The sequence below is a fragment of the Macaca nemestrina genome, chromosome 5 (genome assembly GCF_043159975.1).
Source record: "Macaca nemestrina isolate mMacNem1 chromosome 5, mMacNem.hap1, whole genome shotgun sequence".
Lineage (NCBI taxonomy): Eukaryota > Metazoa > Chordata > Mammalia > Primates > Cercopithecidae > Macaca > Macaca nemestrina.
The window spans coordinates 3,740,108-3,753,369 of NC_092129.1; the positions used below are offsets into that span (position 1 = coordinate 3,740,108).

The following is a 13,262-nucleotide window of genomic DNA, read 5'->3' on the forward strand; positions in this document are numbered from 1 at the left end:
TGAAAATGGTCTTGTCCTGTCAGCCTAGGTCAATCGGGCACTAATAAACTTCAGGAAGTTTGAAACTGCAGAAACTGAAAACACAGTGCCAGCAAGTCCACCCTGCTCATGCCTAGAGTTAAAGGAGACAACTCCAGTTTATGCCTGTTGTCCTGGTATAATGATTAATAGTGCCCACTTGCACTCATAGGGTTCCATATGGCCAGTCTAACTAGAAAGGACTGATGCTTACAAGATAAAGCGAGTTGTGTATATTCAGCCTAAAAACATAACAAAATGTAAACATGTGCAACGAAGACTGACATTCCTTATTTTCTGTAAGCCACACAATTTTAACATTAAATTTCTTGGGGCAAAAGCACAAAAATTTTGGCTCTTTTCCAGCCATAGTAAACTATTCTATTTCAGTTCCTCAAAAGTTTCACTCATGACATATACGAATAAATTCGTAAAGTATAAAAATTCAAATTATTCTTTACTTTTGGAAACATACTGGGAAAATACCTTCCTGCTTATATTTGAACCACCTCTCTATATGCTTTTTCTCACTTTATTAAGCACATTCACTTTCTAAATTAAATTCTAATATGGTTTTGGTCAATCATATACATCAAAATGATTAGTGAATTTTATGTTTTATGTTTTTATTAGTGAATTTTATGTTTTATTAGTGAATTTTATGAATTTTATGAATTTTATGTTGCTAGAATAAAATCTCAACCAGCTGACTTGAGCTAGGCAATGATCTCCCTTACCACCTCTCAGCCTGCTTTAGCCCAGTTACACACAACGAGAAATGTTAAGAAAAATCTTCTAATCATGAATAAAGATGGTACAATTTTGAGAACATGCACACACCTGCTATGAACTCCTACATACGGAGACACGAACTGGAAGCCCACCAGTAGATTTTCAGGCCCTATCAGCACATCAGTGTTAGCCAACTCTGACAGGCCCAGAACTGGTTAAAGGGTCTGTGGGATTTGGCACACTGCTTAGTATCCAACTTGCAAGTGTAAATGTAGGTCACACAGATACATTTGATCCCCGTCTTCAGTATCTACAAGGTGAATGGGTATACCCTATATACAATCAGCCAGAAAACTAACTGAAATAGCAAACATTTGAACAACAGCAGAAATCAAGACTCTATCTAACCTGAAAATAATTTTCAACTGAGAAGTTCAGTCTCATATGTTCAATAACTGCTATCTGCATACACATTTTATTTATAATAAAGAAACATGTTTATATCAAAATAAATGCTATACTACTTATTAGTACATACTGACATTACACCAAAATTCAAGTCTTTACGGTAAAACTGTTTATAAACAAATTAGTCTATGCCACCATATTAACCAACACCTAGAAATAATGCTTTATATACTGCAATTGCTCAATCAAATCCTTAACGACAATCATAAACGTTTCTTAAGCTTCCCACCAATTTGGTATCATATCTTGATCACTTACGACCCCTATTTTTCAAGAATATGAAAGACTCATTTCTGCTATTCTGCCACTATTAATTTAACCACAATCACAGTTTCATAGTGTTATAAAAGTCTATAGTTATACTTATTTTCCATGAGGTCTACAAATTATGAAAAATAAAATTAATTTTCACTAGCAGGAGGACAGCAAATTGAAACTTGCCTAAGATGACTCAACACTGTTAGATAAGAGCTGTCCCTCAGACTCACAAGAACACACCAAATCAAACATAAAACTTAACCAGTTATTAAAGGAAATAAAGATTTTTAAAAGGTTATAACCACCAATGAGATTCAACTTATCAAAAATAAAAAATAGAGATGCCTATAAATACTAAATGGCAATCATCCATCTCATTATAACATCAGTCACCAGAAAGAGATCTTTAGCAGTACCAATGTTTAAAAATACAACTATTGACAGCCAGGCACAGTGGCTCATGCCTGTAATCCCAGGACTTTGGGAGGCCAGGCAGATCACCTGAGGCTAGGAGCTCCAGACCAGCCTGGCCAACATGGCAAAACCCTGTCTCTACTAAAAATACAAAAGGTAGCCAGATGTGGCACATACTTGTAATGCCAGCTACTCAGGTAGCTGAGACACAAGAATCACTTGAACCTGGAAGGCAGAGTTGCAGTGAGCTGAGATTGCGCCACTGCACTCCAGCCTGGACGAGAGAGTGAGACTCCAACTCAAAAACAAAACAAAACAAAAAAAGTTTCAAATATAGTTCAGTTGTATGATAAAGCATAGTCACAAGCTATATATTACTCTGGAATATAGATAACAGCTATAAGTTATGCAATTATTACCACTTCACCTGAAGACTTCCTACTCTACCTCTGCTGACAAAGTTATTTCTTACACACATCTCTGGAAAACATGAATCACCACATTACTTCTTGATTAATCGGAGCATTAAAATATAATGTATTCACCTGTAATAAAGCATATGTAGGTATCCACATAAATTCTGGATTATTTTCACCATCAGGGCAAGAAGGCGGCAATAAATTCAGTAAAAAATAAATGACTTTAAGAAGTATCTCATGAAGCTAAACAGTCAATACCTAGCATAATTTCTGCATTTAAGTGTAAGCTTCCTGCAAAACTAAGAATAAGACACAGAAACGTAAATATTCACTGGTCTAATAAATACTCCCCACTAAATTTTTAGAAAGTATATATCCCATATTTTGTCATGAATAAAGGTATATACCATGAAGGCCATATTTGACATTCTTTCCACACAGTATTTATTGAGCCCCTACCATGCAATACACACAACAATTATTCAGGAAAATTCTACACTCTTGCCTTCGTGTAGTAAGAGAGGGAGACAGACATACCAATGGCAGTGACAAGTCATGGTACGTTAAAACCAACAGGGAGACCTTTAGATAACCAGAGAAGCCCTCCTCTGAGGAGGTGACAGGAGAGATTAAAAGGACTCTGCTGTCATAATTAACTAGGAATCCCTAAAAGAAAACAAGTCATAACATTAAAAATAAGCAAAGGAAGGACTATACATACTTTAAGGAGTTTCTGTGGGCTATAGTTTTTCATAGTAATCAAGACATTAAGTTAGCTTAGCATCAATCTCCTGGTTATAAAATAACAACATTAGGTTTAAATCAACTCTCATTTTACAAATTCCAAATGAATCTAGGATCCAAGTGACAAAGAGCCTGAAAAATACTCCAGTGATAGCCTGCTTATTCTTTGGAAGCCCTTCTTTTACACACAAATGTGAATACAAAGGAAAAAGCAAACTTAGCCAAGATGATATTAAAACATACTCTAATTTTCTTAAAAAAAGAATGTAATCCAAAGAACCAAGTTTATCATCTTCCTAAACACAGAAACCACAGAATTATCAGTGGTTATCAAAGCTGCCTGAAATCACCAATCACAGATGATTAATGAAGTTATAAAATTTGAAAATAGATACTGATCACTGTACCAGAAAAAAAAAACAAACAAAAGAAAACCCACAACTATACTCTCATACGCATAAAAAGATTACCTAAGTAAATAAATACAAGACTTAAATCTTATTTCTACAAATCAACTCCTGCAGTGAATTTGTTCAACATCTACTGAACATCTGATAAGGACCAGTACACAATGCTTCTGTTCTTGCAGAAAACTAAAAAACTGAACTTGTGATGGCCAAATAGACTAAAAATAATCATTAGATGGTTAAAAAAAAAAAAATTCACACGAGCTTAGACAAAGCAAATTGAAACTGTTGGCCTTGAAATACTGGCTGAATTACTCATATTAAGTTTACCTACATCATAATAAAAGATACAATATGTTAAATGCAAAGCTTAACTAGGACCTGAATAAATTTAATAGTACAGGAAGGTTCTGGAGAAAACAAAATAGAAAGTGTGAGCCAGCCACTACATAGTGAAAAAGCTAAAAAACCAACATACGGACATTCTTAAAAACCAATTCATTTCATTATGAAAGGCTTCTAATACAATTCTGAAAAATAATTTCTAAAAATAGAAACGTTCAGATATAAGCAGGGAGAAAAAATAGTAAATGAAATAATATATCATCTTTTTTTCCAAGTCCTTCAATTCTTGTTTTGCTTCAATGTATGTACACAGCAAACTTTCACCTACAGTATAACTGAAAAAATAGCTTTCCAAATGACAGGCCAATTTTAGTAACTAGTCATATCACTAAGAAATAAAAAGTTTCAACTGAGTGCTTAAAATAGAATTTAAATCAATGAACTATGTTTCTGATTTGAGATTTTTTTTAAATGCTAACTCAATTCAAAATCCCAAAAAGCTGAATTCTCTTTATTAAATTGAAAAAAGATTCCTTAAACCAAACTTGAGAAATCTCTCAAAAAAAAAAAAAGGCCGGGCGCGGTGGCTCAAGCCTGTAATCCCAGCACTTTGGGAGGCCGAGACGGGCGGATCACGAGGTCAGGAGATGGAGACCATCCTGGCTAACACGGTGAAACCCCGTCTCTACTAAAAAATACAAAAATCTAGCCGGGCGAGGTGGTGGGCGCCTGTAGTCCCAGCTGCTCGGGAGGCTGAGGCAGGAGAATGGCGTAAACCCGGGAGGCGGAGCTTGCAGTGAGCTGAGATCCGGCCACTGCAGTCCAGCCTGGGCAACAGAGCAAGACTCCGTCTCAAAAAAGAAAAAAAAAAAAAAAAAATCCATTCAAACAAAAAAAACTACATACCAAGAAAATGTTTTACGGTCATTTTTTTTTTAACTTGTGATAAAAAGAAAAATGAATTCATTATTCTGAAAGAAAGCATAATCCTGAAACTAAATTATGCCCCCTTTCTAAAGATATACTAAATAGTCTATGAACGAACACTTAAGTACATAATACTAACTCGCTTACTAGAACCTAACTCGTAAAATCATTACAGAAGATGAATGAATCAGGAGTAACTTAACATAACATCTATGCTCAAATTGGCAACCTGAGCCTAATGATGTGTGTCAGTATTCAACTAAGGATTAAGACAAATGGCTAGCTACCCACGTCAAGTGCAGTCACAGGTACAGACGAAGACAGAAGAAATAGAGTCCTTCCCATGACTGGCAAAAAAATCAAGAAATCAGAGAAGCAATAGTCAAATTTTCTCCAAAATATACAGTGGAATTTAATGATAAAAGGAATACATTTCATAAGAATGTTCAAATTTGCCAAACCCGTTCTGTTGCCTAGGAGCTAGTATTTTATAGCAAGTGTTAACTATAAATCACCTATTACAACAAACCAAAAATAGACGCTATTAAAATGATTTCCTAAACAGGCACAAAACTTGAGGGAAACGTTTTTTATGCTATTAAAGTCTGTGCAGCCACCGAATGAACAGAGCGCGGAACCGACCCTTGCAGAGCGATTTACAGGGTTGTTCCCTGACCCTTCACCTCCCTCCCCTCTCCACAGAGCCCTTCCTGGTGGACTTGGACTCACACACTTTTTTAAAAGCTGCTCGGAACGCTTTCAGCAGCTTTGTTATAAACAACCCCCATTGTTACCAGGCCAGGAGAGAGCGTGATTTCCTCCTCCTCTCGGGGAGCCAGCCCGGGGCCGGCGCCTCCCTCCGGGCAGAGGCCACCGCAGAGGGCCCCTCCTCGCAGCCCCAGAGGTGGAGAAGGCACGCCTTTCCTCGGGGGAGTCCGATTCCCGGCCTGTGCCATCAGGGAACCCGCAGCTCCCGAACTTTGTGATACTGACTTTCCCCTCCCAGCTGGCAGCCTGCAAGTTTGTGAACCCGAAGCACAGCGCGCCTCCCAGGTTCCATCCCGGCCACGGCGAAGGGGCGCCGCGAGCCAGAACCGGGCTGCAGGTGGAGAGCTCCTGCCCCGCGCGCCGCCGCGCCCCCCGCGCGGCTGGGGATCAGGCCGGGGCCGCGCCGCGCTCGCGGCGGTGGGGGCGGCGACCCAGGTGAGCCACCAGGTGAGCGGCCGGAGAGGGGAACAGGTGACTGCCGCGCCCCGCCAGCCCCCGCGACCCCGGGATCCACCGCGGCAGGGGGACGGGGGCTGCGGGGGACGCCGGGGCCCGCGGTGGGCCTGGGGGAGGGGGAGGGGAGAGAGGGGGAGGAGTGGGGGAGGGGGAAGGGAGGGCGGGTCCGCGGCTGGCGGGCGGCGGTAGGGGGGGAGGGGCGGGGCGGGGCGCGGCGGGCGGGGGTCGCGCAGGCCCCGCGCCCCGCGGCGCTCACCTCGGTGGGCTGGCTGATCTCGAACAGGTCCAGCCGGTTGGCGTTCCAGTGGTGGATGATGTCGGCCAGCTTCCGCCGCTCCTCGTCACGGCCGCCCGCCGACATGGTCCCGGCCGCGCCTCCTCAGCCGCGCGGGGCCGGGGCCGGAGGACGGGCCGAGGACGACAGGTCTGCGGGGATCCGACGCCCCTCGCCGCCCCCCACCGGCCGCCTCCGCCTCCGCGCCCGCGCCGCGTCCTCTGACTCGGCCTCCGCCTGGGGCTCAGTCCGCGCCGCGCCGCGCCGCCTCAGCCCCGCCGGCCGGTGTGCGCCCGGCGCCCGCACCCTCCCGCGCCCCGCCCGCCGCCGTGCGCGCCCCCGCCCGCCGTGCGCGCCGCCGCCCGCGCGCCGCCGCCGCACCTCCGGGCCGCTCCGCTAGGTGCTGCTGCCGCGGCCGCCAGGGAGGGAGACGCCGGAGGGCGGGCCCCACGCGGCGCTAGGGTTCGGTCTGGACTGGCGGTGGTGGGTCCGGACCGGCGGTGCCGGGTTCTGTCCCGACCAACGGTGCTAGGTTCGGTTCGGATGCGCGCTGCTGAATCTAAATGGGCGGTGCTGGGTCCGACGGAAGGTGCTGTGTTCAGTCCGGACGCGCGGTGCTGTGTCTGGACGGGCGGTGCTGGATCCAACTGGGCGTTGCTGGATCTGGACTGGCGGTGATGGGTCCGATGGGCGGTGCTACATTGGGTTCGGACGGGCGATGCTGGGTCCGATGGGCGGTGCTGAGTTCGGTCCGGACGGGAGGGGACGGGCGGTGCTGGGTCCAAATGGGTGGTGATGGATCTGGATGGGCGGTGCTGGGTCCGATGGGCGGTGCTAGGTTCGGTTCGGATGGGTGGTGCTGGGTCTAAATGGGCGGCGCCGGGTCCGATGGGCGGTGCTGGGTTCGGTCCGGACTGGCGGGTCTGGGTCTGGACGGGCGGTGCTGGGTCCGAACGGGCGATGGGTCCGATGGACTGTGTTAGATTCGGTTCGGACTGGCAATGCAGGGTCTAAATGGGCGGCGCTGGGTCTGATGGGCGGTACTGGGTTCGGTCCGGACGGCCGGGTCTGGGTCTGGACGTGCGGTGCTGTATCCAAGTGGGCGGTGCGGGTTCCGGACGGGCTGTGCTAGGTTAGGTCCGGACGGGTGGTGCAGGGTCTAAATGGGCGGTGCTGGGCACAGCAGGGGACAGGTGGGCGTGGCGGCACAGGTACGGAGCGCAGTGCGGTGCGGCGCCCTCCGAAGGGCCTTGCGCTCCCCGCGCTCGCTGCTCCTCCAACCTGCGCATTGCCCCGGGGCTGCTGCGTGTTTCTTCCAGGGTGATTCCTTTCTGCTGGGGTCACTTCGAAGCTGACCTTTTCAAGCTGTTTTCTTCCGAGGAGGATACCTTATTAGGCTTTGTGTGCATTTCAAGTGTCATGTTTTCCGGACCGCGCCCCGCTGCTCCCGGGGTGTTCGAGCCCCCACACTGCTGTGCGGTGTTCCTCTCGCTGAGTGAGGTTGGAGGTTCCCACTGCCTTTGTGTGTCTCCTTAGAAAACGCCTCTTCTCTCAGACACATTGTTATCTGCAAATCCTTCCCAGATGTAGAGAACGGACTGCAGAGTTAATAAACGTCGAAGGGAAGCTTTGATGCGCCCCTGTTGGCCCTGAGAGATGCCGCGTGAGCGTCATTTTAAATCCTGTACCTGTACGTGGACGTGGAAACCTGAAATTAATTTCAGTAGCAAGCTTTGTGAATTGTAGGGCTTTTTTTTATTAGGTGTCTTTTTTGTAACTGCTCCTCCCCTCCCCCACCCTTTGTTTTGGCTGTAGAACACATCCCAGCAGTCTCCCCATGCAATATTCAGTCAGGCGAAGTTGCGTTCTTACGTTATCTGTGATGTGTAACAAAAAAGCGTTTATCTTTGAAACACTAAGGCAAGTAATGAGAAGAGTGAACTATATTTGACAAAGCCTTTTTATTTTTGTCATTACTTTTTCTTCCAGTGTGGAAATAATTTTTCTCTCCACCAACTGGATTTTCTCTTTTGCAGACAATTAGAGAATTCTGTCATCCTCACTGGGTTCTGTCTTTTCTACTGCACTTGTCCAGTACAGCTACATAAGGAGGCTTCTCAGCAGAGGAGCCTGGGGTGTTGAACCAGTGCCATGGGGGAATGAATTATGCAATAGATCGCTAGTCTCCTTTCTTAAAATTAAAGTGTGGTGACGTGCAGAAAAGCATCTGTGTCTAAATGGCATCTTCATGTTGTAGCACTCGGTTTCTTTATGCCTTTCAGTTCCTGTGCTTCTTGATAGACTCGAGTTTTTACTGTGTGAGCATCCCCGTGCCGGCACAGCGAAGGACTCTCACTGGGTTCTACATGTGCTGCACAGATCCCTGGCACAGCGTTAACTGAACCTCAACTGCAGGAGCTTCATTCCCGAGGATGCTGTTACCAAGAGTAACTTGCCTCTTGAAGAATGAGTTTGCAAAGCTGGCAGTTAGATTGCTGATGTCCAAAGTAAGTATGTGTAGCATCGCTAAAGAGAAAATTCAGGATTCCTGGAAAACAGTTACGGGCTCTCTGCAGTGTTATTTTTGTAATAAAAAACATGTAGCATATGTGAAATACCTACTGAGTGATGCAGGACACATAGAAGGCTCTAAATTAATGTGAATTATTCTCGTTTTTCTGACTGTCATTAAAAGTCCCCATTTGTATTATGTATGAGTGGTATATCAATATCTAAACTACAGTTCACCATAGGTCCCAACCAACATTAGTTTATTGACAAATGTTTAAGAGCAACCAGAAATTCATAGAATACCTATGATTCTTAAATCATGAACACTCCCATAACTGGTATATGTTTAGGACATGAAAATTTCCAGGCTGACAAATTATTTCACTGTCGTTGTTCAACACTCCAGGATGATATTCTGAGCTGTGTGTCAATTTCAATACCACCTAGAACAATAAAAGGCAGACATGCTACCATCCTCTATTCTCATTGCCCCACTGGATTCTGGTACATCTAAAAATTATACTTAAATGATATCCAAGAAATGCTGTATAAAAATAAAATAATGGGCTTTTCTGTTATTTATTCCATTTTATACATGGTGAGACTGAAATGCAAGAGAAAGGACCGGACTGAAGCTAAACGAAGCTGCACTGGGCGAGGTTGAAAAAGACCTTTTTAATCTATAAGTCAGTTTTTAAAAATTTAAGTTTTTACTTTATAATTTTAGTTTTCCTTTTAAATGTATATTATTTTTAGTTGCTCTATTCAAAAAGTTTTTACAGCTTCTGTTTCAATCAGCAGTGATATACTAATATTTCTAAGTTTCTCCCATCTGAAACCAAAATCTACGTAAAACCTAAAAGCACTAGGTAATAGAGGACAACAGAGCAAGACTCTCTTAAAAGAAGAAGTATCACGGCCGGGCGCGGTGGCTCAAGCCTGTAATCCCAGCAATTTGGGAGGCCGAGACGGGCGGATCACGAGGTCAGGAGATCGAGACCATCCTGGCTAACACGGTGAAACCCCATCTCTACTAAAAATACAAAAAACTAGCCGGGCGAGGTGGCGGGCACCTATAGTCCCAGCTACTCGGGAGGCTGAGGCAGGAGAATGGCGTAAACCCGGGAGACGGAGCTTGTAGTGAGCTGAGATCAGGCCACTGCACTCCAGTCTGAGGGACAGAGCGGGACTCCGTCTCAAAAAAAAAAAAGAAGAAGAAGTATCACATAATAGGAATAAATGTGAGGACAGAAAGTAATAATATTTTTGAATTTCTGATTAAACTTTGCACTTACTTTAAAAATTTTTTTGAAATATGAAAACCAGGTTCTGAGACCAGCCACTTGAAATAAACCTTTTCCTGCCCCAATTTTCACAGGCTCTAGAAAATAGTAAGTACCAGGAAAAAGATTAATACATTTTTAAAAAATGATACAAATATATCAACTATGTTTAACTATATCACTATATTTAGTACCCTACAGGTCATTTAATTTTCTAGCTGCCAATAAATTCCATATTTAATCAAATTTAGAAAAATGTCATTATTATTGTATAAATCATCTTACAAGTCCTTTTAGTAGATATATCAATTTAGAGGATGGTCTTTAGCAAAAAAGTAAAGTAAAAGGATTTAATAAAGGTCCTAATAGCAGACATTCTAGGGCAGGCAGCCTTCTACAGTAGCCCATGCACGTGAAAGTTAATCTAATTAGTTGATCTAGAAAGTTAAATAACCAAACTCTCCTTTGCTTAACCCATCACTAGAAAGGCCAGTGTTGTTAATTTTGTTTTTTAAACAAACAAGCAAAAAAGATAAATTCTAGAGGATTAGTTTTTCATGAGTAGAGTATGTGCTACTTTACTGGAAAATGAAGAAATATATCTTTCAAATATATATCTGCTTCCTTCATTACTTTCCCATGTTCCCAATATTTAGTCACATTTTAGGTTAGAACTTTCAGGAAGTGAGTTTTTACACAGAAATTAGTGCTATAAACAGCCCTTAAAATAGGAATTTAATCTTACTTATTTAAAAAATATATATAATCTTACCAACCCAGAAAGACATTTGTGGTTAAATGTATTCTCTGGCATTTTATAAACTAAGATGATACTGGAAGGAAAAAACTAAATCTTAAATACATAAACAACATATTTACACTGTGATATGGTTTAGATCTGCGTCCCAAAGCCAAATCTCACGTCAGATTGTAATGCCCAATGTTGGAGGTGGGGCCTGGGGGGAGGTGATTGGATTGGATCATGGGGGTGGATTTCCCCCTTTGGTGCTGTTCTGGTGATGGAGTTCTTACTAAATCTTGTTGTTTAATAGTGTGTGGTACCTCCCTTCCCCCACTTCCTCCTGTTACAGCCAGGTAAGACATATGTGCTTCCCCTTTGCCTACTGCCATGATTGTAAGTTTCCTGAGGCTTCCCCAGCCATGCTTCCTGTACAGCCTGCAGAACCATGAGCCAATTAAACCTCTTTTCTTTATAAATTGACCTAGTCTCAGGTATTTCTTTATAGCAATGCAAAAACGGTATGGACTAATACACACTGAATGCAAAGAAATGAAATGGGGTGTGTGTGTGTGTGTGTATATGGAAAGTATTAGAAGGGGATTATACCATAAACATAGGTCACTTACCTTTTACTGTGTTGGAGAATTGCTTTGCATTATCTTCCTTTTATTCAGTACGTGTTGCAGACTAAGTTAAAATGTGATCATATATATCCTGAGAATAATGAAAGAATATCAGGCTGTGAATAGATTTGTGAAAGGGCGTCTCCCCTGCCTGCCTCCTTGTCGTCCTTTCCACATTCTGTGCATCCCTAGGCCTGCAAGGGGTCGCTCCATGGTGCTCTGGAAGTGCTCTCACTTCCAGAATTTTTCCATCCAATGCCCCATTGCATCAGTTTCGGTTTCCCACTTTGAAAACCAATCAACTAAACAGCACTAGTTCTTTTGTCGCCATCTCCCCGTGTTTTCCCGATCCCTTACACTTGGCACTTTGATTTTAGCTGCTACCTTGAATTTGGTTTTGACTTGAAATTCTGAATGCGCCTTTTTCCTCACGAGTTCTGTTCCCCTTGGCGTTGGGGACCCATCTTACTGGTGTTTGATTCCGTGTCCTGCTTCTAGCAGAGAGCACAGTTCTGTGTACCTAGCGGATATTTAATAAACGCGCATTGGCTAGATTGAAGATGGCTGTGTACTGGCGGGGCGGGGTAGGGGTGCCCAGCACACAGCTTCTACAGCTAGTCTAATCCCAGCAGCTGAGACTAGACTTTACTCAGGTGAGTGGGCTTTACAAGGGTAGAGAGTCCACAGTCTGGAGGTCGTGGAGCTTTTCCATCCAGCCTTTCACCTTTTTTCTTGATAATAAAAGGTACAGTTCTAAACAATGGGTCTAGAAGAAGAAAGAAGTATGCTTGTGTCATTCCTAAAATAGAGGGCTTGACCTACTGAGCAACTTTAATAGGACTCTATGATCTCGCTGTCATTAACAGAACAAAGGCCAGAAATATTTAGGAGGCATTATGGAAACCAGGTGCTAAAATGAACTAAATATAATAAACCTAATTCCCTCCCCATTTTCACAGGTTCTATAATATAGAAAGTACTAGGGAAAAGAGGAGGAGCTTTATACACCTAAGAAGAACAAAGGGTACAAATATATCAACTTATTTTTTACATCTTATGCCCTTTTCTGCTAGAAAATTATATGTATAATATAGAATATAAGCTGAATATATAAATTTTGCTAGGAAACTAATGTTTTGAAATGCAAACTCCTATTAAATTTTATTTTAACAAATAAAAACAGATACCAAATGAAGGGGAGTGTACTATTAACGTGCTATTTACCAGCAGTAAAAATCATAGAAACAAAACAAAGTGTTGAGAAATGTGTTGTTCATGGCAAAGCCATAAATGGAATATCCAGGGACTTTGAAGAAAAATCTTTTCTTTATCCACTAGTATCTCTGGAAGTAAAAATTACCAAACTACAGGGTTTTGCTTGCTTTTGAAAATAAAGTGCAGCTTAGACATTATTTCAAGTGCTTTCGACATTTGCAGTAGTTCTATGAGAAGGGAGAAACTTGGCCTTAGTACTTCCACTAAGATAGTTTTATAAGCACGTACCCCGAAGCACCCTTACCACACACACACACCTTCTCTAAATATATGCCAACGGTAGATGACGAATAAAGAGGGAAAACATAGAATTGTAGGAGACTTGAAACAGCATGGGCATGACTGAGGATCAGCGTTGGGATGGAGGTGCATGATGGTGAGAAGGAGCTGAAGGAAAAGCCCTGCTGGAGTCTGGAACCCAAAGAAGGCAGATCCTACAAGGAGCGGGGCTCTTGTTGGGCGGTGGGGACTATGGTAGGGACCACAAGTGCTCATGGGAGGAGAGGAAGCTGCTGCCAACTGCAGCTGCCCGCATGACTGACGTGAAGCCATGTGTCTCCGGGAAGAGAAAACGTGCGTGTGGCCTCCTGCCGGGAAC

At 43.5% G+C, this 13,262-nt stretch overlaps 1 protein-coding gene and 1 pseudogene across 19 annotated transcripts in view; one reads left to right on the forward strand and one right to left on the reverse strand.

Annotated features, from left to right (window-relative positions):
- LOC105487581 (afadin, adherens junction formation factor) overlaps positions 1-6,409 on the reverse strand; it is a 142,446-nt gene extending 136,037 nt beyond the window's left edge. For 4 of the 19 annotated variants that reach the window (XM_071096175.1, XM_071096176.1, XM_071096177.1 and 1 more), the window contains exon 1: positions 6,213-6,409. In XM_071096175.1, coding sequence (XP_070952276.1) covers positions 6,213-6,317 — 105 coding nt within the window. In that variant the 5' untranslated portion in view covers positions 6,318-6,409. The remainder of the gene's footprint in view (positions 1-6,212) is intronic. The other 15 variants (XM_071096179.1, XM_071096182.1, XM_071096178.1 and 12 more) reach the window with 6 other exon arrangements.
- The window catches only part of LOC105471030 (putative uncharacterized protein AFDN-DT), a 28,529-nt pseudogene continuing 21,582 nt past the window's right edge, over positions 6,316-13,262 (forward strand).